Below are 24,927 nucleotides of genomic sequence, written 5' to 3' on the forward strand. Positions count from 1 at the left end.
GACTCAGTGCTGTTACTGTGCACAGACAGCAATAAATGAGACATGGACAGTATAACAGTGTCTGTCATGCAGTCAAACATAATGCACTCCTAAACACACCCTATAACCATATATTCTCTATAATCCATTTATTTTTAAACTAATCAAAACAAACCTTTTTCTCTGTTGTCTAATTTCATGATTCATTGTAACATTAGGTTGAAAAGTTCATGTAGGAAACATAAATAATTGGACATAAAATTAGTTGATTCAAACAACTGCAATAGAGGAAAAGGCAGGTGGAGACATTAGGAACTTGGACCAGGATCTGGGAGGTGGGACCTGAATTTGAGAGGCGGGACCAGGGTACTATCATAGAAGTTTTTTATATGTTACATGAACATATTGATTTCTTTAATTCTGATTTATTGGATTTTTGATATAAATACCCAAAACCAGCCATAGTGGTTACATCTTCTTGACAGTTAATTTGTTTTCTTCAGTATGCTCTCAGTTTAAGATGTGCTCTCCTTCTGCAATTTTATCCAGGTTTTCAAACTCTTCTTTCATTTGCTTCAGTTTAACAATGCGTTCCTCAAAGCCAGGCTTCTTCTCATTCTCCTCTGTCTTAATCAGTAGGTCAAAGTACTCTTTTGCAGACAGGGACCTGGGTTTCAGGGCAATCTCATCCAGCCTCTTAAGACACCTGAAAGACAATTTAACCAAGTCCTTCAACTTGGAATATATATTTTTGTAATCTTCCTCTAGTGCATCCAACATATCCTGTGTGGACATAAACTCTTTCTTTGCCTTGTTAAAGTTATCCATTAACTCTCTGATGTTTTTTGTTGTTGTTTTTGTTTCATATGTCCATATAGCTTTCTCCCGCAAATGGACGGAATAATGACACTTTCCGATGCACATTTCACATTTGCCCTCATCATCAAACACAGCACAAGTGCTGGTCTCATCTTCTTCAGGAAGGAAACAGCTGCCGTGACATGTGAAGAAACACGTGTTGCAGTTTGTGGCAGAGCACTTAGCTGTGGTTCTAATTGGGATGACCTCTTCAACCTCTTGCTCAAAGTTCTCATTTTCCTTCATCTTTTCACTCTCATTTTTCAACATTTGCTTTTTGCTATCAATCTCTGCACACTTTGAGAGGCCAGCCTTGATCTGAGGTGCCAGGGCCTCCATGGCTTTTGCAAGACGTTCACGCTCTTCCAAGACTTGTATAGTCATTTTGAGATCTCTGCTTTCTATGTCCTGAAGTGCTTTAAAAAATGCCCTCATTTTTCTTAAGTTAGAACCCCAGGTCATCTCATTCTGTTTGGTAGTATCACTGTAGTTATCTTCGTCATCCGAGTCATCATCGGAATTATCTTCTGCCACATTCTGAGCATACACAGCCGAGTTGTTGAAACTGAAGTGAGTGGGGAGACCTTTTTTATTTTTTTGACAGGGAACCTCAGCTGCTCTGATGGCCTCTAGAGCTGGGATGTCTGCGCCATGTGCAAATGTCACCATAATCATTATATTCTCCGCTATATCTTTGCCAAAGATTGAGAGGATTGAGTCAAAGACGTATTTCTGAGTGGGACTGAGGCGGGCAAGAGAAGCTTGAATAACAAAGCAGACAGCATCAATATGCTCAATCCCCAAAGGATTACAAAGGAAGTTCTTTATCTGCTCTGTGATCTGTTTGTCATGTTCTATCCCATGGGTATCTCCAAACCCTGGAGTGTCCACAATGGTCAGTGAGTAGGGGACCTGAAAACCTGGTTGATTATACAGCTCATAAGATGTGACTTCACTTGTCTGACTTTCTGCCTGTGAACGATTGGTTATTTCATGGATCAATTTGAAACGATAATTGTCCTCCCACTTCACACCTAGAATGTAATTGACCATTGCATTGATGAGGGTTGTTTTTCCTGAACCTGTAGCTCCAAGTAAAAGAACCACTTTGTTTTTTGCTGCTTCCACCTTTTGTCCAAAGACACAGTAGTTGACACCTTCATTCTGACTATACCGACTGTGGAGGTGCAGAACACGAACACTTGGATTGCCCTTTTCCACGACAGAAGATTGCTCCAAGAAGAGCTGACTCCTGGTTTCAGATGATGATTTCTTAGACTTTTCAGAAGGATTTACAGTAGTCTCCAAACCAGGGAGACTCAGTCCTGCATTCCCACAGTTGGCTGAAACTCTTATTGTGTAAGGAGTGTCATTTTTCAGGCTCTTCAGTGTGCATTCTCTCTTTGGGGAGGTCACAGATACCCATGGTTTACCTGTCTTATCCTGTGTGTACTCTATGAGATAATCAATTACTTCAGTTTTCTCTCCAATGGATGTAGGAATGTCCCAAATTATTGTTATCTCATTTGACTCTGCGCTTTTCATTTTGGGAGGTCCAGGAGGGCTACATGGGCGGGTCTTGAAAAATGTTGTTGCATCACTAGCCAGACTGACCCCTGGGCAGCACACAGCCTGGCAACTAAAGCGATATTCTTTATTTGGTTCTAAGTCCTTGATAGTGACCTGAGTGGAATTACTCTCTGTGTTCACTTTAATCCATTCTGAACTTTGAACTGTTTGGCACAAGATTATGTAGGACTCCACATTATTGATACCATGTGCTGGTTTGTTGATTTCCAGATGAATACGGTCATGTTCTGCATTCATGATGGTTGGCACAGGTGGCTTTGAAGGAAGTTCATACTGAGAACTCAGCAGTGCACCCTTCTCATAAACATGGATTGATGAGGCTACGCTGTCTTTGTTTGGGATTGATGCAATATAGAATGCAACATTTTCTCTTCCACGGTTGGCCTCCTTGAAATCTATGAACAGTCGTACACTCTGCAAGGTTTTTGTAGCCACATCACCACAGAACCACTGCAGTGCCTTTGGGGAGCTGTGCTCATATGAGATAATTCTGTCACGGTTCTCTGATGTTTCTTTAAGACATTTTTCCATGTCAGAAAGGAGTGACTCTTGCTCTTCTAAAGATGTGAAAGCAAAAACTACCACATACTCATTAGCTGAGTTTAGAACTTCTTTGATCAAGTCATTACTGGAGGAAAACACGGGGGTGTCTCTCATGATGTGCAGGTATGACCTGAGGACATTCATCTCTTTTTCTTGATCATTCATATACACAGATATGAGACAGCCCTGAAAGGGAGACCTCTCCACACTGGTCAGTAGAGTCACAAGTTCTTGTTCTTCTGTTCCTCCTCCTCTTATAGACGGAAGAATCTTACAGAGCTGTTTTTGGAACACCAGTTTATATTCTGAACACATGTCTTTGAACTTCCTGAGCTTGGCTTTGATTTCAGTGAACACATTGGCCATATCATTATTCATCAGTTCCTGGCACTGCATGTCAGTATCATCCAGAGAATCAATGACATGGCGGGCACGTCGCACCAGACTGACACTAATTTCCCTAACCAGTGTAGCAGCTGTTGAGTCCAGCTTTTTCAGGGGATAGAGCCACACACTCATAGGTACAGCTCGTTCTCCATTTTCCCCAAGAAGCTTTGGAAGTTCTGAGTAAACCTTCATGGCATCAAGGAAGGATGATATGTTGCTGTCCAGAGCAAAGTCTCCATGGAAGGTACAGTTAAATGTGTCACTCTCTTGCTTTTCAGCCTCAGTCATTTTCAAAGATGCCTCTCCTTCAATTGATATGAGAGGAATCTTTTTGATGCATGCATGTAGACTTCCTTGTATCTCCTGATGGTTTTCATTTGTGAAAACCTTCTTCTCAAAAACAAAAAATGCCTGAGCACCATACAGAATGCCAGTAATCACATGAGTGGCAGAGCCCTCCTCAAACACATTACAGTGTTTAATGTTCCCAGTTCCGAGATGGTCCATCGTTAGCTGCTCGAAACGTGTGATGGTTTTGTACTGCAAGGTGACTTGAGAATGGTGCGTAGATTTTTTCTTGTTATTTAAGAACTCTGCTGACCCTTTCACACTGACTAACCCACCGAGAAAACTGGCCTCAAGAGAAGCAGTGACATTTAGAGCTGATGACTTGGCTTCACTGGAGTCTGATGTGAAGATTTTAGAGTCTGTGTTTGGCTGTGGGTTCACATTTATGTTTTTCTTCAGCACTTCTGAATCCCAGAGTGTGATTCCTATATTTAGAAAAGAAAGAGAGAGAGTGGCATGGTAAGAGAGAGAGAGTTGTAATTTAAGATGTGCCACTTCCACCCTCGCCTACTTCAGAACACTATCACATTTAGAAACATGTACATTTATATATAAATGTACGCATCAAAGTGTTTTCCCAGAGACCTTTGAAAGTGCGGTAATAAAGCTTTCTCTAATCTGCTGAAACCTTAGTCAGCACACAATCCCACAAATTCAGCAAGCTTTCAAAGAACATACACTACCTTTGTGACCAAAGACAATGGAGGTGGTAAAAACATTTGGGATTTCCTGATAAAGTCCTAAAGTAATAAAACTTTCTTTAGTCAGGACGCATTCCACGGATGCTGTAAGCTTTAAAGAACATACATGTGTGACATACATGTGGTGGTATACAGTGTACGTTATGCAAATAACTGTTCTGAATAAGCACACCCCTTCACAAGCTTCTGGATTACGCCACCCCAATTTAGAGTGGGTAGGGGATCCCACGCCACAGATACCCAAATAAATGAGTTTGGCAAACTGTTTCACACTTCAATAATTTTATTCAGTAGCAAATATTAAAAATAGTACGATAAAACCAACATAATATTTGACATATATCTAGTATTTATACACCAGTGCGTGGTCAAATAAATCCACTCATTTCTACTCAGTAATGTCACGTTACGGTCCCCGAACCCTTCCTTTGGGGTGTGTGTTAACGTTGTCTGCGTCTATTCATCTGCGTCAGTGTACCTCCGTGGGTGCGGGCGTGTCTTGTAATTATCCGTCTCACCTGTGGCTCGTCTCGTCATCATGTGGGGTTGATGTGGTCTGTCTATTTAATGTGCGTTCGCGCAGTGTCTTGTGCTCGTCGTTGTCTAAAGTCTACACGTTGCTGTGTCTGTTCCGTGTTCCACGTGCGCTGTATTGCGCAATAATCAGTGTAAATAAAAGTGACGTCTGTCGCAGCCAAGGATCCCGTGTCTCGTCCTTCGCACCACCCCGAACGTCACAGAATGACGAGCCGACCAGAGACACCAGAAGATGCCAGGATACGCCACCCGGCCCAAGAGGAGTCAGAGACCCAGCCGGCACCACCATGCCTCTACTCCTGCCCAACGCCACGCGGCCCGAACTGATGGAGCAGGACCCGTTATGCAGCATCATGCTGAGTCGGGCTCGGGAGGCCTCTTCTGCGGAGTTAGCGGACTACTTCTGCGACGCCGCGGAGCGGATGTGGCAGGAGAGACACCCCTCTCCTTCCCGAGACCTCTCTCCGATCAGGTTAGGCGTCCTTGAGCTCTGCTCTACCGCCAAGACTCCGGGGAGCGAGTTTGGGGACGAGGGATCGGAAGAGGAAGAGGGGGAAGAAGACTCGGCTCCCTCTGTCTGTTCCACTCCCACAGTGGATTACAGGGAAGGCGAGGAGGAAGAGGAGAGCGAGGAGGAGGAAGACCCAGCTCCCTCTGTCTGTTCCGCACCTATGGTGGATTACGGAGAGGAGGACGAAGAGGAAGAGGAAGACGACTATCCTCCCTCCGTCTGCTCTGCTCCCGCTGACTACTACGGTGGGGGGGAGGACGACGAGGAAGACTACCCTCCGTCGGTGTGTAACGCCTCCACCGTAAACTACGGTGAGGAGGAGGATTACCCTCCTTTGGAGGGCTCCTACACCGAGGAGGAAGAGAGCCCTCCCCCCTCGGAGCTATCGGCCGGAAGTGTGAAAGGGAGGTGGACTCCCGAAGTGAGCCCATCCTCCGAGCGCTCCGGAGGAGAGGAGATGGACTACTCCCGGGGTGGCAGCCCGGAGCAGCCCATGAGCTGGAGCCAGGGCAGTGAGGCGATGGAGACGGAGGAAGACCCTCCACTGCCGACTCCAGAGGGCGGTCGCGAGGCGAGTGGGGTGTGCCATATGGTCAGCCGGGAGGAGAGTCCAGCCACGCAGCACCTGGCGCATCCGCCAGCCGCGCCCGGTGGAGGGTTTGCAGCAAGGGCAGGAGGAGCACCGCCCACCGCAGCGCCTGCAGCACCAGCAGCTCCCGACCTCTCTCCCCTGATCGCCCTCCTCCTGGCGCGCAGCCTGGCGCCACTGTCATGTGTGTCCGTCCCAGTTTTCGTGTGTCTTCCCGTGTGTGTACCAAATCCCTTTTTCCCGTTTGTTCCTCTGTGTGTAAATGTTCCTGTTTATGTGTTTGTTGTTGAATGTGTCTAACGTCTTCTCCCCTGTATTCCCAGGGAGGGTGTTCTAGGCGGTTCGTGACGGACGCTTCGCTGAGGGCGGTCACCTCCCAGACGCAGGACTGAGCGCGTCGGATCCGCCCATCGACGTGGGTTCGGGGCACTCGGTCCTGTTGGCACCCCGGGACGGGTAGTGCCCTTGGTGGGGGCGTCTGTCACGTTACGGTCCCCGAACCCTTCCTTTGGGATGTGTGTTAACGTTGTCTGCGTCTATTCGTCTGCGTCAGTGTATCTCCGTGGGTGCGGCTGTGTCTTGTAATTATCCGTCTCACCTGTGGCTCGTCTCGTCATCACGTGGGGTTGATGTGGTCTGTCTATTTAATGTGCGTTCATGCAGTGTCTTGTGCTCGTCGTTGTCTAAAGTCTACACGTTGCTGTGTCTGTTCTGTGTTCCATGTGCGCTGTATTGCGCAATAATCAGTGTAAATAAAGGATCCCGTGTCTCGTCCTTCCCGCCACCCCGAATGTCACAAGTAACAGCAAAGAGACGCCCATATAATGGTTTCACCAATTATATAGCTCTATGAAGCTTGTATTATACTAGTTGACCACACACTAAAAATCACAACAAAAGCTTATCAAAGCCAAATAAAAATAAAATGAAAATAACACTGTAAAACCACTGTGATGCACTCACACCAAAGAAGAGCCAAGACTAGTATAAATTGAATACTTCACATTACTTATGTGTATAGCTGGGCAATATAAAACACTGATGACTAAATCAAACAATAAGGGATTATAACATAATGCCTCACGTCCGTGGATAAAACTTAGTGTTAGTAAACACCATAAATTGGAACGATTAAGAAAAATATTTTTAAAAACTAATGCTACTCAGGCCGATTGGTACCAATATTTCCTCCTCCTATAAGTGTTAACCGTATAAAAAAGTGGTGGGGAAAAAAAACAGTGGCCTGTGTTGAGTTATGGGTTTTTGCTTAGTAACATTAGCAACAATATATTTTGCTTACCAGTAAACTTGATATTAAAGCTAGATATGAATGCTGCATAAGGTACATTAAGCTACAAAAGTATATTCATAATTTTAGAGGGGGGAATTACACAAGTTAAGCAGCATATAGTGTGGTCTCTGCAAGAGAGAAAAACAGGATGTGCCACAGAGAATGTGTTGACACCTGTGCAAGTTCAAAGAATATATTTTAAGTTGAAAACAGGTTGCCTGCATCTGTGAGATGGAGGCAGAGAGCAAAGTGGAAAACAATAAAAAGGTCAAATCAAGTTCACTGGGGGTAGAGTGGCTGACATGTAATCTAGTTTGAGAAATAGGCAGACAAGTTTTCAGACACGGAGATTCCATTGCAGAGTAGCAAAGGAGGGGGCTTATACCCAGATCATACTATAAAGTACAGGTGGAAAAGTATGTGTTTGAGAGATCTGCACACAAAGCTACAGAGTAGAGTAGTTAGGCTTTTGTGTATTCTCTCCAGAGCGCTCTGTATTTTTATTTGCTTTTAATAAAAGGTTAAAGACAAGACTGGTGATTTTTCCTTTTGCATCAACAAACATGCTGCGCTAAAGTGGAAGAGGATCAAAGCGCAACACCTGCAAAAGCCCGGCCTTGGTCCTCTACACAAGAGAAAAAAAATTACTTTCTCTAGACACAGACATCCTAGAGAGAGTATACCCTCTTTGAAAGCATCTTTAAGTAAACAGTAAAATTAACCCATTTAATAAAACATACAAAACAGACAACCTACCAATTAAAACACCTATGAATGGTGTGCGTTTGCCCTGTTGAGGTGGTCCAGGTATGTTGCTACTCTACAGCGCTTCACATGCTCTAGACCGTGAGGTTGTCTCGTCCCAAAACTCCAAGATAGCCAAAAACAAAGCTGCATATTAGCACCTGGATGCTACAATCACCATGTATAAACCGGTTACAAACTTTAGAGATCTACATACTGATCGCCAGGCCAGAAACGGACGTGACACATACACATGCACCTGGGCCATTTAACCTTGCCACCTGATGTCACGTGATGGGCACAAATCCCCAGGATAAATTGATAGGAGTAAATTAATCGGGCAGAGAGGTGATAACCCCTCCATTCCAAACAAAAATAAAAACTAAACAAAATAAAACCAAAACTCCAACACAAACCTCATTGGATTAGTCTATGGGTTACAGTAACCTTCCAATTTCACTAACTGACAATAAGAGCTCGCGAACAGTTCAGCCCTACCACACATGCAAAACAAATATGGCCTACATTAACTTTAAATTTAAGGTCTTGTAACCAAACAAAAGAATGGGGTTGAACAGTTTAGTGACTCCTGATAAACTCCCAAACTAATTAAAATGGGGGATGGGGGGGGGGCTTACCCCTATTGAAGTTATTCTGTCTCAATATTAAAATGAAAATGTAATACGCATTTGCATTTACATGTTCCACTCATACAAGCAAATCAAAATTCAAATTCAAATGCAATAGTTCCATTTACATTTGCAATGTGGTAGACGTCTATTCATATTTCATTTACACATACATTTTGATGCTTTATTTGTGCCTTTATTGAAATGAAAATGTACACACAAGCATGCTAAGCAGTACAAGCAAGTTTCTTTAAACATGGAAGCACTCATTAGAATAATTCAAAGGGTAGCAGATAAGTCCTTATGCTGAATTTACACTCGATTAGTCTTCTTTCGGCAATTCCCGTTTAGGGGTCGCCACAGCGGATCAAACTCCTCCATCTGGCCCTGTCCTGAGTGTCCTCCACTGACACACCAGCCACTCTCATATCCTCTACCACTGCATCCATAAACCTCCTCTTAGGTCTACCTCTCCTCCTCTAGCCTGGAAGTTCCATCCTCAAGACCCTCCTACCAATATACCTGTCCTCCCTCCTCTGTACATGTCCAAACCATCTCAATCTCGCTTCTCTAACTTTATCTCCAAAACATGCTACATGTGCTGATCCTCTAATAAACTCATTTCTGATCCTATCCTTTGTGATGGAAATTTGATGATTTCCATTTATGTCAGGCTTTCTTAGTATATATATTAAACACATTAGATGTATATGTTAGAGCTCTTTTCCATATATGTGTGTTAATCATGGCACTGAAGCCATCCTCGTGGCTTCTGTAGGCCTCAGATGTGTTTGTCTTCTCTCTGGACGGCCTCAGCTCAGTCCTAATCTGATGTTCCTCTGGTGTTCCTAAACTGACCTCGCTGGAGGCGCCGGCCGGTCCCCCCCAATCTCCACTTGGAAGGGGCCACGGCGACACTCAGTCTACCAAGCCATCACGAGGGTGCTGAGCGTGGAGGGGGCATGTGAGGGGAGAGGCCAATATACATCTGTCAAATCAGTATTAATTATGCCATGTTTTATCCAATCACATTTAGTTAATCACCTCATGTTCACCTCGTGGACACTGTGTACTGATGATTAAAAGTATAAAAGATGAGAGTTCGAAGTGGGGAATTAGCTCTGCGACAGACGCCTTGTGTGTATGTAACTGAGATCTCTGGATTAATCCATACTTTGTTAAAATAAATTATTGTACTTTATTATCTTACCCAACTGCTTCTGACTTTTATTGTGCTCACCATTTAAGGGTTTCAGAATTTCAACCATACCTTCCTTGTCACTCCACATGAGAATCTCAACATCTTCATCTCAGACACCTCCATCTCCCTCACCTGTCTCTTTGTCAGTGCCACTGTCTCCAGTCCATACAACATAGCAGGTCTCACTACTGTCCTATAGATCTTTCCTTTCATTCTAGCCGACACCCTTCTATCACAGATCACCCCAGACATGTTATGCCATCCACACCACCCTGCCTGAACTCTCTCCTTTACCTCTCTTTCACTTCCTCCATTACTCTGTATCCTCGACCCTAAGTAGGTAAACTCGTCAACCTTCACCAAATCAACTCCTTGTAACTGGACCTGTCCACCGTCTGCCCTCTCATTCACACACATGTACTCTGTTTTACTCCTGCTCACTTTCATTCCCCTGCTCTCCAAAGCATATCTCCATCTTTCCAAGCTCACCTCCACCTGCTCCCTACTCTCACTACAGATCACAATGTCATCAGCAAAAATCATAGTCCAAGGGGACTCCTGCCTAACCTCGTCCGTCAGTCTGTCCATGACAATTGCAAACAGGAAGGGACTCAGGGCTGATCCCTGATGTAGTCCTAACCCAACTTTAAACCCATCTGTCATTCCTACCGCACATCTCACTGCTGTCGCACTGTTCACATACATATCCTGCACTACCCTCACATACCTTTCTGCTACTCCTGAATTCCTCATACAATACCACAGCTCCTGTCTCGGTACTCTATCATAAGCTTTCTCTAAGTCAACAAACACAATGTAACTCATTCTGTCCTTCCCTATACTTCTCCATTAACACTCTCAAAGCAAACATAGCATCTGTGGTGCACTTAGCTGGCATGAAACCATACTGCTCTCCTCTAAGCCTAGCTTCTACTACTCTTTCCCAGATTTTCAGGCTGTGACTGATCAACTTTATTCCCCTGTAATTACTACAGCTCTGAACGTCGCCCTTATTCTTGAAAATTGGCACCATTATGCTTCGTCTCCACTCCTCAGGCATCTTCTGACCTTCCAAGATTCTGTTAAATAACCCAGTCAAAAACTCCACTACTGTCTCTCCCAAACATTTCCACGCCTCCACTGGAATATTATGCAGTCCAACTGCCTTACCACACTTCATTCTCCGAATTGCAGCCCTTACTTCCTCCTTGCTCACCTGAGGCACTTACTCACCTGATTCACGACCTCTACCTCATCTAACCTTCTTTCCCTTTCATTCTCTTGATTCATCCGTTCCTCAAAATACTCCTTCCACCTTCCCAAGATACTCTCCTCACCAGACAACACATTTCCATCTTTATCCTTTATCATCCTAACCTGCTGCACATCCTGCCCTTCACGGTATCTCTGTCTGGTCAATCTGTACAGATACTTTTCCCCTTCCTTAGTGTCCAACTTCTCATACAGCTTGCTATATGCCTTCTCTTTAGCTTCTACCACTGCTCTCTTTGACTTACGACACATCTCCTTGCACCTCTGTCTACTTTCTTCATCTCGATGAAAATCCCAATTCTTTTTAGCCAACCGCTTTCCTCTCAAACTTTCCTGAACTTCCTCATTCCACCACCACAACTCCTTGTCTATCTTCCTCTGCCCTGAGGTCACACCAAGTACCTTCCTAGCCACATCCCTCACTGCATTTGAAGTCTCATCCCAGATATCCAGAACACCACCACCATTACCCAGTACCTGCCTCACCTCATCCCTGAATTTTACACCACAGTCCTCATCCTTTAACTTCCACCACCTGATCTTAGGTTCCGCTCTCACTCTCTTCCTCTTCTTCACCTCCAAAACCATCTTACATATCACCATCCTATGCTGTTTAGCTACACTCTCCCCTGGTAACACCTTGCAATCACTAACCTCTTTTCAGGATATAGTCGACCTGTGTGCATCTTCCCCCACTCTTATATGTTACCTTGTGCTCTTCCTTTTTCTTAAAGTAAGTGTTAACTACAGCCATCTTTATCCACTTAGCAAAATCTACCACAATTTGTTCTTCCGTATTCCTTTCTTTAACACCATATCTACCCTATGTCTATGTTGACTTAGAGAAAGCTTATGATAGAGTACCGAGACAGGAGCTGTGGTATCTATCTACTGAGTTCTTACCAGAGCACTAATTCAGCTGATACCACTTGCCGTTGTTCTTAAATTGTATGTCTGTTTATGGTTATTTGTGCTTCTAGGCAAATGTCTAACTTGCAAAACACTAGGTAATAGTACTGACTCCTGTGGTTTAGTAAAACACTAGGTTTTACTAGCAAAACACTAGGTAATGATACTGACTCCTGTAGTTTAGTAGTAGTCTGACTCAATGGTGTCTTGTATTCTGGCCTATTTATACTATTTCCTAGGATGTATTCTGTGATCAGAAGCAAAGCACTTTGTAAGTCGCTCTGGATAAGAGCGTCTGCTAAATGCCGTAAATGTAAATGTAAATGTACCCAACACTACCTCATCACCACTGTTCCCTCCACCAACATGTCCATTTAAATCTGCTCCAATAACCACTCTCTCTTCTTTAGGAACCTGCAAAACAACTTCATCTAACTCTCTCCAGAATTCTTCTTTCTCCTCCACATCACAACCTACCTGAGGAGCATAAGCACTGATGACATTCATCATCACCCCATCAATCTCTAACTTTACACAGATCACCCTATCACTTACTCGCTTTACCTCCACTAAACTTACTAAACTCATTCTTCAGGATTACCCCTACTCCATTACTCTTCCTGTCTACACCATGATAAAAGAGTTTGAAGCCACCACCAATGCTCCTGGCCTTGCTCCCCTTCCACTTGGTCTCCTGTACACACAGTATATCTATCTTCCTCCTCTCCATCGCATCAGCTAGCTCTCTCCCTTTGTCATAGAGCCCACATTCAACATACCAACTCTAACCTCCACCTTCCTGCTCTGCCTCCTCTCCTTCAGCTTCAGAACCCTCTTCCCCCCTCTCCTCCTCCTCCTCCCAACAGTAGTCCAATTTCTGCTAATGCCCTGTTGGACAACAGCACCAGTGGCGGTCGTTGTTAACCTGGGCCTCGACCGATCCGGTATGGAATATCTATTTTTGATCAGCATCATTTGATTTGGCGCAGTTTTTCCACCAGATGCCCTTCCTGACGCAACCCTCCCTATTTATCCAGGCTTGGGACCGGCACTAAAATACACTGGTGTGTGCACCCTAGTGGCTAGGTTAATTTACACTCGATTAGTGTGAAAGGTTAATCGAGAAAGTGGCTTATATCTCTGCCTTATCTGGCGCTGATGTGACTGTTATTGCCAAATTGAACGCTGTGTTGAGTGTGCCTCGAACTACGGTGGTAGGACAGCCTAAATAAACAACAGTCAGTTTTACCAAATATTCAAACAAACATTAACCATTACGATAAGTCAATTATAATTTACTTATTTCCATAATGGTTCTAACACCTCTTGTACCTTTGCCTGCTTCCTGGATTGTTCTGACCCTTGATCTCTACACAGTGTTTCTGTCTACTGCCTCGCTCTTTGGTACACTGTTCTGCTATCCTGTTGCCAACTTGGACTATCTACTTCGTACACTGTCCCACTCTCTTACTATAAAAAACAGTGGTTTAAATCTGCTTATGGACCTTCACTCTGATTCTGAGCACCCGCCGTTACTGATATCTGCTACAAATTGTGTCCAGCCCTCTAGGATTGTCATGCCCAGATCCTCACCTTCCAGGGAAATTCCTGACAAAGAAGATGACCTAATTATCAGCACCCGTTTGTCATCTTCTTAACTATTCTTCCCCATATACAGTACACAGAACTACTTGACTCCAATATACTAGCAAAGTATTGCTGTCTAATGATGCATATTATGCTTGTTTCTATTCTGTTGGTCTTTCTGGTTACTGGTTTCTGCTTCTTCCTTGGAACACCTTTCTACTAGTCCCTTGGTCCCTACTTGATTTTGCCTTCCAATTCCAACCTTGCATGATTCACAGCCTAGTGACCTCACTGCCTTGAGATTTGAGTCTGTTTACAACTTTGCCAGTTCTGCATACGCTGTTTGCCTGTGCTTCGTTAGAAGTAAAAACTCATACATTTAGATCCAAAAACTCAAGTGTCCTAGCATTTGTTTCTAATCATGTTTTTGTTGCATAAGAACAACATTTTGAAGATGTCACATTTTTCTGTACCTGGGATGAGTGCATCTCTACGACAGTCATACAACATTCCCAACTGGAACGGCCTTCCAAGTCCCGCCAATTCAATGACTTCAGAGTCAGACATCTGTAAAATTAAAGCACAGGTTATCTACATGATATGATGAAGAAATGTTAAAAGTTTCAATAACTTACATGCAAACAAATTAACTTTAGTCCAAACTTTGGGCCACATTCAAATTCATACAGTGTTCCAAGAGGCAGGGAGATACTTTGCCTTTGAGAAGCTTTATATATGAGCTCATGTATCCATTTCCACAGCACATACAGTAGTATTATCCATGGCTTCAGGATCAGTAAACAATAAGACAGGTAGATGAGATACAAATGCCAGATTGCCACCACCAATGATTGACTGTGTTTAATGCAGCGGAGTGCATTGGGTTTAAGTGGGTTTAGTGTGCTGAGTGTGTTCAGTAACAGAGCTCTGCTAAGGGCATTCAATAAATAAAACATATTATTATTTATACCAGGGGTCGGCAACCTTTGAGACATGGAGTGCCAACTTTAACATGTCTAGTCAATGAGTGTGCCGAGTAACAAGCGAGTTTAAATTGTTGAGCGGGGGGGGGGGGGGGGCGAACGTAAGTTGTTGGGCGGGGGGGGGGGGGGGGGGGGGGTTGGGTGGCGAACGTAAGTTGTTGAGCGGGGGTTCAAAGTATTATATCGCGATCGATCACCAAATATAAACGCATCCGCTTATTGGAGCGTTGAGGAGCGATTTCGATTGGAGGATCGTGCTCTCTGTCTGAGATTTTTTATTACTAATTTTTTTTTGCTGATGCTGGTCCACCGTGTCGCGTGCCACTGATTATGCCTCCGCGTGCCAACGGTGGCACGCGTGCCATAGGTTGCCGACCCCTGATTTATACCAATCAATGTGGAAATTCTCCCTTCTGGAAAAACAATATCACTAGTGGCGGCTGGTGCAAAAAAAATTGAGGGGAGCGCAAACAATTTAAAAACAAATAAAGCAGTCTTAGTGCCCTTTATTTATTTGAACATGAATTTTGCCCTAGCGTTCTTCAATAAAACTGAATTTTCTCTCATTTTGTAAGAGCTGCTGCTCCAGCCTGTAGTTATTCAACATGAACCGAGTTAATGAATCGCAGCTGACTGACACTACCAACAAGAGTGTGTGTGTCCAATAAGAGTGGGTGTGTCCAACAAGAGTGGGTGTGTCTATGGCGCAGAGAGCTGCGCCCTGTGGAAAATCTGAAACAACCAATTAAACTGCAGCCTCAGATCACCTGCTTTCCAAAAGTTTATGCATCTACATGCAGTCTCATTAGACCGGCGCCCTGCACACAGGAAGTGTGCACAATGTAAGCAATTAAATACAATTATGTGTTTACTCTTTTAATAAACTCAAACATGGCTATTAGACACACAGTGTGACTAAATAATTTTCTAACTATCGCAGTTTATAATGAACTCATTCTAATATCTCAACAATATTAAGTGGGCGGCGCCCCAGCTCCCCATATTGGCCAGCCGCCACTGAATACCACACTTTTAAAGGACACCTGTCAAATCACTTTGTCTCAAGGGATAGCATCCATATCGTCTGTATTTCCAGTTTTCCAGAGGTTTAGATAATATTGATAATCACCCAACATAATAAACGAACAAACAAAAATGATTTATTACAGATTTTGTTTATCAGTGCTGATAAAGATTTTGTTCAACAGTGTATACTGTAAATGCCGTGTCACGTATGACCGTGTCCCCCTCCGTTAGCTGTCACTCCGAACCCCTCGTGTCTGTGTTCCGTATCTGTTCATCCTGCCCCGCTCGTTTGTCTCGTAATTCCCTTGTTTATTGCCACGCCCCTGTATCATTGTCTACACCTGCTCGTAGTTAGTTTCCATGTATTTAAGCCCCTGAGTCTCCCTTGTCCTTTGTCTGGTATTTTGAATTGATTTGTGATCGTGTCTGTCCTATTGCTGTTCTCTGTACCCGACCGTTTTTGTGTTTCTCCTGTTTCCCGTGCTCCCTGTCTTGTAATACCTGTCTTTGCGTGTTTCTCGGACTGCCCTCCTGCTATCGACCCTGCCTGGCTATCTGACGATGAGTATGGTATTTCCTTTAATAAATCTCGCTCCTCTCAGCATTTGTGTCCGTCTCCTCGCTACGCAGCGCGAGAAACGTTACATGCCGACATATTCTATTGTTAATTAGCTTGACTTGCATGTGGATACAAAGGCGAAGCTAATTTACGTTGCACTTTTCTTAAAGAATAAAAAATGTATTCTTGCGGTACATGTTGTCCATCCATCCATCCATTTTCACCCGCTTATCTGGGTCCGGTTCGTAGGGGCAGTAGCAGTAAAGAGGCCTAGGTTTCCCTTTTGGTAAAGGTCTGGTACAACGTTCATGATACTGCGGCCGCCGCACCGATCCGCCTGTCAATCTCGTTGCATCCTTCCATCACTTGTGAACAAGAACCCCGAGATACTTGAACTCCTCCACTTGAGGCACAGACTCACTCCCGACTCAGAGAGGACACTCCACCCTTGTCTGACTGAGTACCATAGTCTCGGTTTTAGAGGTGCTGATTCTCATCCTGGCCGTCCTGCACTTAGCTCGAAACTGATACAGCAAGAGCTGTAGGTCCTGCTCTGATGATGCCAAAATGACCACATCATCCACAAAAAGGAGACCCAGAATCCTGAGGACACCAAACCGAACCCCCTCTGCCACTTGGCCATGCCGAGAAATTATGTCCATAAAAGTTATGACAAAGGGCATCCTTGACGGAGTCCAACTCCCACTAGGAACCAGTCTGACTTACTGCTGGTCATGCGAACCACTCTCCTGCTCCATTTATACAGGGACTGGATAGCCCATAGCAGCAGGCCCAGTACTCTATGCTTCTAGAGGACCCCCGAGGAATCCCAGAGGGACACAGTTGAATGCCTTCTCCAAATCCACAAAACTCATGTGGACTGGTTCGGTCATGTGGACCAAACTCCCATGCACCCTCTAGGACCTTTGGATCTCAAGGATCTCATCCACCCCCCGGAACCTTGCCACCAAGGTTTGAGAGATGGACAATCTCTTGTCCAAGTTTTCCAGTTCTGCTTCCTCTATTGAATGCGTGATGGTGGGCTTGAGAAGATCCTCGAAGTATTCCTTCCACCACCTAATGACATCCCCAGTTGAGGTCAGCAGATCCCCAGCCTCACTGTATACAGTGTTGGTTGGGAACCGATTTCCCCTCCTGAGATATCTGATTTGCCAGAATCTTCTCAGAGCTCTTCCCACACCTGAGTTTTTGCCTCTGTGATGGTTAAAGCCAGGATCTGCTTGGCTTTCCTGTAATCTGCTGCCTCCAGAGTCCCACACTCCAACCAGGACTGTTAGGACTTTTTCTTCAACATGACAGCGTAAATGACCTGAGGTGTCCACCATCATGTTCGGAGACTGCCACTGCGACAGGTACCAACAACCTTATGGCCACAGCTCTGGTTCACTACATTGACAATGGAGGCACGGAACAAGGCCCACTCAAACTCAATGTCTCCGGTCACCCTTAGGATGTGGTCAGAGCTCTGCTGGATGTGGGAGTTAAACATCTATCTGACAGGTTCCTCTGCCAGACGTTCCCAGCAAATCCTCACGATACATTTGGGTCTGCCAAGTCTGTCCAGGATCCTTGCATGCCGTCTGATCCAACTCACCACTAGGTGGTGATCGGTTGACTGCTCAGCTCCTCTCTTGAACCATGAGTCCAAGACACACGGAGGGAAATCTGACTACACAACTTCAAAGTCAATCATCAAACTGTGACCTAAGGTGTCCTGCTGCCAGCTGCACTTACGGACACCTCTGTGCTCAAACAAGGTCTTCCATTTGTTATGGAAGAACACTACTTGGGTTGAGATTGGAGAGGCCATTCCTCCCAATCACGCCCTTCCAGGTCCTACTGTCATTGGCCATGTGAGCATTGAAGTCCCCCAGCAAAATAATAAAATCCCCAGAAGGGGCACCTTCCAGTATCCCCTCCAAGGACTCCAAGAAGGCGGGGTATTCCAAACTGCCATTTGGTGCATAAGCACAAACAACAGTCAGAGCTCATTCCCCAACCTGAAGGTGCAAGGAAGAAATCCCCAACACACGGGCAGCGAGCCAGTGAACTATTAATAAACCCACTCCTGCCTTCTGCCTTTCACCATGGTCAACTCCAGATAATAATAAAGTCCAGCCCCTCTCGAGAGGATTGGTTCCAGAACCCAAACTGTGTATTGAGGTGAGCCCAACTATATCCAGTATCTCTCAGCCTCGCACACCAACTCAGGCTCCTTCCCAATGAGACAGGTTACGTTCCAAGTCCCAAGAGCCAGCTTTAGTAACTGAGGATTGGTACGCCATGGCCCTCGTCCTCAGCCTCCCCCCAATTCACAGTGCACCGGACCCCTAGTACTATGGCAAGCTGTATTTTTCTTGAAATAGAAATAGAAACATTAATACATGTGAAAATACAATTTCCACTAGACATGGACGTAATTTTGATTTCAAAAGTGGGGGGGACATGGATTCGTCGCTATTTAAATATTTGGTTTTAACCGTAAAAACTGGGGGGGACCAAAGCCGGCTTTTGAAAAAGTGTTTTTTCGTCCGTGCCACTAGAGCAAATTTAATTCTTGATATCATAAATTATCATAAAATATCATAAATTAATTCAAGTAAGAATTCATTTTTCACTCAATTGTTTCAATTGTTTGGATATGACAAGCCATTTTAACTTTAATTCCTTTTTTCTTGATATTGGGAATTAAATGAATACATGTGAAAATACAATTTGATATCATAAATTAAATTCATTCATTAAGAATTATGGTAAGAAATTTTAGTGTTATGAAGGCTGCGGACTTGGCGATAGTTTCGCCTGATACGAGCTTGTCACCTACTATTGCGCAGATAGAGCGCAGCGAGGACTGCACACTGCGCAATGTGCGCACAGCGCCAGCGAATGCTGCGCAGGCCGTGCGCAGTACTGAGAGCATTAGGCAGCGCAGTGCCGAAAGCACAAGGCGGAGCACACGGAGAGCATGTGGCGAAGCAAGAGAGAAAGAGCATCTGAGACAGCCGAGAGTTGAGAGACTATAAGTTCTACCGAATGCGTTCATGACTTTATGTGAGTTAGGTGCCAAGTTAATAAGCAGCTGATGTTGTTGTTATATGTCAAGTACTGCCGTTCAGAATGTAGTAATGTGTAGGGGTTTCACCTACTAATCCTTTAAAGTAGATATAATTTGTTTTACCTTAATTATTAATCAGTCTCATTAATTTTAGAATCAGTCTCATATTCTAATTATACCAGAACCACAAGTTTAGTTATCAACTAAAGGTAATGAATGGTTTGGTATCTGAAGGATTTAACAATGAATTCTTTGGAGGTTTTGGCAACAACCACTTTTGAATGACATCAACACAGACAATTTGGTGAAAATAAATGATACATTTATTTAAAACCAATTATTCTAAAACAAACGGCATCAACAAGGATCAGTATATTTACAGTGAAGACTGGATATTTAGTGTGTGTGTGTGTGTGTGTGTGTAAAAAGGGGAGGAGTGTAATGTGTGCACGCGCTTGTGCGTGTGAGGATGCGGAGTTGTAATCTCAGTTCTCCTATAGAGAACAAAGCAACTAAAATGGCGCCGACTTTAAACAGTAGAGCAGCGCGACTGTATGTTAATGAGCTCAGCTGGTTTATTCCAACGTGGTCAGAACAAAGAGTAATGGCGCTGGCTTACTAACTAAAAATTAATGTAGTGTGTCTGAGAATGGGAACTACAAGTTGTCAAATATTCAGAAGATAAAACATGGAGATTGCATGCCAGGTGGAGAACTTGTGTGTACAAATCTTAACGAAGTTTATGAAAATAAAGTTAAACACAAACATTCAGAATGTATTAACAAAAAAACTTAGTTAACTCTGTAGTTCAAATAACTATGCCCTTTGATGAACTATGCCCAGCGGTAAGAGTCTCACGTGTTGAGGATTTGGGGTTTTGTCGTCCTCCCTGAATTCTCCTGGAATTAGGAGGGAATTTCCACCGCAGGCTCCTCGTTGATTAAACGACGTCGTCCAGGTGTGCTGGGGAATCGTCCAGGAACGCGAGTCTCGTTCACGGTTTAACAACAGGGAGTTGATCGCCTTTGTTTCAGTCCGTGTGGCCGCGTTAGCAAGCTTGATTGAAGTAGTTCGGTGAATCTGTTGTCGCGGTAATGTTGATCGGTTGCTGGTTAGATTGCACCGTAACTCGGGCTCGTTAATTAAGTAGTACGACTTTCAGCTGTTTGCTGTTAGTCGTTGCAAAGTTCGCGTGTTCTCAAAGAAAACCGGAGAGAGAGGAGTGGCGGAGCCTCTCTTTAATAGGTCTAACCTATGTGTCGGTCAAACCAGAGAGAGAGAGATGAATGGCTGTTCAGGGTATTTAAACACCTGAACTGTAGACACACCCTTACTTCCGTCAAAGCAAGCTTGTTCAATGTGTTGCCAGTGGTACTGCCACCTGCTGGTTTAGCATGGTACCTACAAATGTGTTTAGTAGTCTAGCCGCTATGTTAGTCATGAGACATACTACACCCGTGCTTTAAGCTCGGTTAACTAGCACGTAACAGGTGTTACTTAAGTGTTAATGTAATAGCCTAATTCTATTCCTTTGTTTGCTTGTAGACCATTCAGTCAGCTATTCTTTCGACCATTCATTCACCTGCTGCACGATTGTATACCTCACTAAAACGTTGAGATTGCATGGAAACTTTGGATAATTGCTATTCTTCAGTAAAGCAGACTAACTCCACACTGACTCTTGAGATTTCCTGGGCTCTAACACAGCCTTCCCAGTTGGGTGTCTACGTCAAACTGAACTGAACCGAATTAAGAGTGGGATTTCCAGTGTTTCGTAACCCCTTCCCCACATTTAGCTTTTATTCCTATTTTTCTTTTTGTTGTGTGTCTCCCCCCCCCCCATCTTTGGAGGACAACTTTGTTGTTATATACTGTCACGTTGAGGACCCCGGCCCCTCCCTTTTGGGCATGTGTAAACGTTGTCCACGTGCTGCGTCTGCTGAACTTCGTGGTGATGGCTATGTTGTGTGAATAATGCGTCTCACCTGTGAATCGTCTCGTAATCACGTGGGGCTAATGTGGTCTGTCTATTTAATGTGCGCTCGCGCAGTGTCCTGTGCTCGTCGTTGTCTAGAGTCTACACGTTTCTGTGTGAACATCTATGTTTCTCGTGCGCTATTGCGCAATCTCTGTGTACTCTAATTAAAAGTGACGTGTTCTGCAAGGATTTGGTGTCTCGTCCTTTGCTCCACCCCATTCGTCACAGAACGACGAGCCGACCAGAGACACCCGAAGATGCCAGGATACGCCACCCGGCCTAAGAAGGCGTTGCGTCCCAGCAAAAGGCACCACCGCTCTTCCTCCTCGCCCCCGCGCCGCATAACCCCGCCGACTCGGGAACAGCTGATGTCAGACCCTGTATACGCCCTCCAGCTGACCTCAGCCCAGAAGGTCGAGGAGAGAGACCCTGATCTGACAGAGATCTTCTGGCAGGGCGCGGTGAGAATCTGGAGGGAGAGACACGCTCCTCCAGCCCGCGCTCTCTCGCCTCTGAGGGTGGGCTCGTTCGTCATGGGTGCTACCGAGTCCACCCCAGAGAGCGAGTTCGGAGAGGAAGACTCCGAGGAGGAGCAGGAGGAGGAGGGAGACTACCCCCCCTCGATGAATGACGCATCCACGGTGGACTATGGTGGAGAGGAGGAGGACTACCCCCCATCTCTGGACGACACCTCCACCGTGGACTACTGTGGAGACGGAGAGGGCTACCCCCTGTCACTGGAAGACGCGTCCAGACTCGACTACGGGTCAGAGGAGGAGGAGGAGTCCGAGGAAGAGGACTACCTCCCTCCGCCCGTTGGTTCCTCTTCCATCAAAGGGGAGGGGGAGGAGGTCGACGTTGGAGACTACCCTCCGTCAGAGCACTCGGCATACCCCGCCGATTACGGTGAGGAAGAGGAGGAACGTCCGCGGTCCGTGCACTCGGGCGTTTCAGAGTGCACGGACAGCGAATTCCACTCGGAGGAAGAGGACGGTCCGCCTCCCTCTGAATGCTCTGCTGAGACCGTGAAGAGAGAATGGAGGTCGTCCTCCGACCGCTCCGGAGAAGTGGAGATGGACTGCTCCCGGGGTGGCAGCCCGGAGCAGCCCATGAGTTGGAGCCAGAGGAGCGAGACGGAGGAGATAGAAGTGACCGCGCCCAGAGCTGACTCCGGAGGGTTCGCCGGCCGCGCTGCGCCAGGCGCGTTCGCCAGCCGCGCTGCGCCGGCCGCGTCTGCCAGCCGCGCTGCGCCGGGCGCGTCTGCCAACCGCGCTGCGCCGGGTGCGTCTGCCAACCGCGCTGCGCCGGGCGCGTTCGCTAGCCGCACTGCGTCCGGTGGAGGGACTGCAGCAAGGGCAGGAGGAGCACCGCCACCCGCAGCACCTACTGCACCAGTAGCTCCCGACCTCTCGCCCCTCATCACTCTCCTGCTGGCGCGCAGCCTGGCGCCTATATCGTGTGTGTGTACCAGTGTTTGTAAGTCTTCCCGTATGTATGCCAAACCCCCTGTTCCCGTTTGTGCCTCTATGTGTATGTGTGCCTGTGTGCGTGTTTGTGAACGTCCCGTGTAACGTGTCTAACGTCTTTTCCTCTGTGTTCCCAGGGAGGGTGTTTTAGGCGGTCCGTGGCGGACGCTTCCCCCGAGGGCGGTCACCTCCCAGACGCAGGATTGAGCGCGTCGGATCCGCCCATCGTCGTGGGTTTGGGGCGCCCGGTCCTGTTGGCACCCCGGGACGGGTAGTGCCCTTGGAGGGGGCGTCTGTCACGTTGAGGATCCCGGCCCCTCCCTTTTGGGCGTGTGTAAACGTTGTCCACGTGCTTTGTCTGCGTCTGCTGAACTTCGTGGTGATGGCTATGTTGTGTGAATAATGCGTCTCACCTGTGAATCGTCTCGTAATCACGTGGGGCTAATGTGGTCTGTCTATTTAATGTGCGCTCGCGCAGTGTCCTGTGCTCGTCGTTGTCTAGAGTCTACACGTTTCTGTGTGAACGTCTATGTTTCTCGTGCGCTATTGCGCAATCTCTGTGTACTCTAATTAAAAGTGACGTGTTCTGCAAGGATTTGGTGTCTCGTCCTTCGCTCCACCCCTTTCGTCACATATACAGATCAGATGATAACAATTCTGTATAATATAGTGCAATAGTGATAACAATAATTGGGGTTAGGTGGACCATAAGAAGATATAGAAAAGAGGGGAAAAGAAAATAAAAAGACAGAAGGGCAGGGGAAAAAAATCAACCAACTCAAATGACCACTGCAAAAAGAGCAGAAAGTGTACCCAAGACATATAGCACAAATGACTGTTATGTATGTATGTGTGTGTGTGTTTATGTGCAACATAAAAGTGCAACATAGGATAAATGTACGGAATGTACTTGCCAGCAAGGGTAGAAAGTTGCGACAACATTCCCCCAGAGGGCAGAGGCAGGCAGAGAAAGACCCGGGAATCCCACCCGCCCACGGCCCCCCCAGGAGCAGTGGAGTCCCAGGGCCGCACTTTCCAGTGACTCCCGCATGAGAGGAAGAGGGAGACCCCGAACAGCACCCCCCCAACCAAGGAGCGCAGGTCCAGGGGAACCAGAGGTAACAGAGCCACCCCCCCCCCCAGGATGTCCACCCCCCCACCACGGGCCAGCACCAAGGCCCCAGCGCCACGCGCCCCCAAGAGCCACCCACCACCCGGCAGGGCCCCCCTCCCGCAGAGGAGCCCCGAGCCGCCCCGGACCACAACCGCCCAGGGGAACAGGCCAACTGCCACTCCGGAGCACCCAGCTGGGCCCCGAAACCCCAAGGCGCCTCCCATCTGGAGGGGAGCAGTAACCACAGGGGAGCAGCCGGGAGAGGACCGGGCATGACTAGCCCCCAGCCCAGAACCAGCTATCCTCACACATACACTTAACCTCATATATACATTCACCCGCATATATACACCCCTACATACAAACACACAACCCCTTATAGACATCCTTATCATGTATACACCTACACACCTCCCTATACGCATACATACGCACACACACCCAAACTCACCCTCATATATAGACCCTCACACATATACACCTACACGCACATGTACATCCACCCCAACATACATTCCCACACACATTCACCCACACCCATATACACTCTTATGGACATATATGCACCCCCCAATGTACTTACACATTCACCCCAATATACACACATATTCATATATCCCCCCCTTCACCCCCAACACGTACTCATTCATCCACCTATACAAAAAGAGACATGGACAAAGACACACATTCATCCAAACTAACACACCCTCCACGGCGGAGACAAATGGCTGGACCAGCAAGGATCGGCAGCAGCCCCAGGACGCCACCAGCCCAGCCCCACGCTAGCGATCCATCCCTGCCCGGGCAGGGAGCAGGAAACAGGTGAAGGAAGGCATTCCCACCCCTCCACCCCCAGTGCTGTGTTGTGTGTATGTGTTTGTGTATATGCATGTATGGTACTGTGTGATACAATGGTGTAGTTAAAATTGAGGGGACAGGTGCTGGGACAAACGTGGGCCACTGGTCAGTGTTTGTCCACACCGTCCCCTCAAAGGTCCTCCATGTCTAAAGTGCAGTAAAAACTGAGGGACAGACAGTGGTGAGGAGAC

At 46.2% G+C, this 24,927-nt stretch overlaps 1 protein-coding gene across 1 annotated transcript; it reads right to left on the bottom strand.

The window, feature by feature from the left end:
* Nucleotides 1-489: 489 nt before the first annotated feature.
* On the bottom strand, nt 490-14,243 carry LOC143516370 (uncharacterized). The gene is made up of 2 exons (XM_077007922.1): nt 14,150-14,243; nt 490-4,130 (listed from the first exon to the last, which is right to left on the bottom strand). The coding sequence occupies exons 1-2, from the start codon at nt 14,241-14,243 to the stop codon at nt 490-492; spliced, it is 3,735 nt and encodes a 1,244-aa protein (XP_076864037.1).
* Between the last annotated feature and the right edge of the window lie 10,684 nt (nt 14,244-24,927).

The sequence above is a fragment of the Brachyhypopomus gauderio genome, chromosome 6 (assembly GCF_052324685.1).
Source record: "Brachyhypopomus gauderio isolate BG-103 chromosome 6, BGAUD_0.2, whole genome shotgun sequence".
Classification (NCBI taxonomy): Eukaryota; Metazoa; Chordata; class Actinopteri; order Gymnotiformes; family Hypopomidae; genus Brachyhypopomus; species Brachyhypopomus gauderio.

Bases quoted from the DNA above. Each gene is read 5' to 3' on its own strand.
- LOC143516370 (XM_077007922.1), bottom strand. From the start codon at position 14,243: ATGTCTGACTCTGAAGTCATTGAATTGGCGGGACTTGGAAGGCCGTTC. The intron at 4,131-14,149 runs GTACAGAAAAAT...TTCTAAATATAG, and splicing joins TAGAGATGCACTCATCCCAG to GAATCACACTCTGGGATTCA.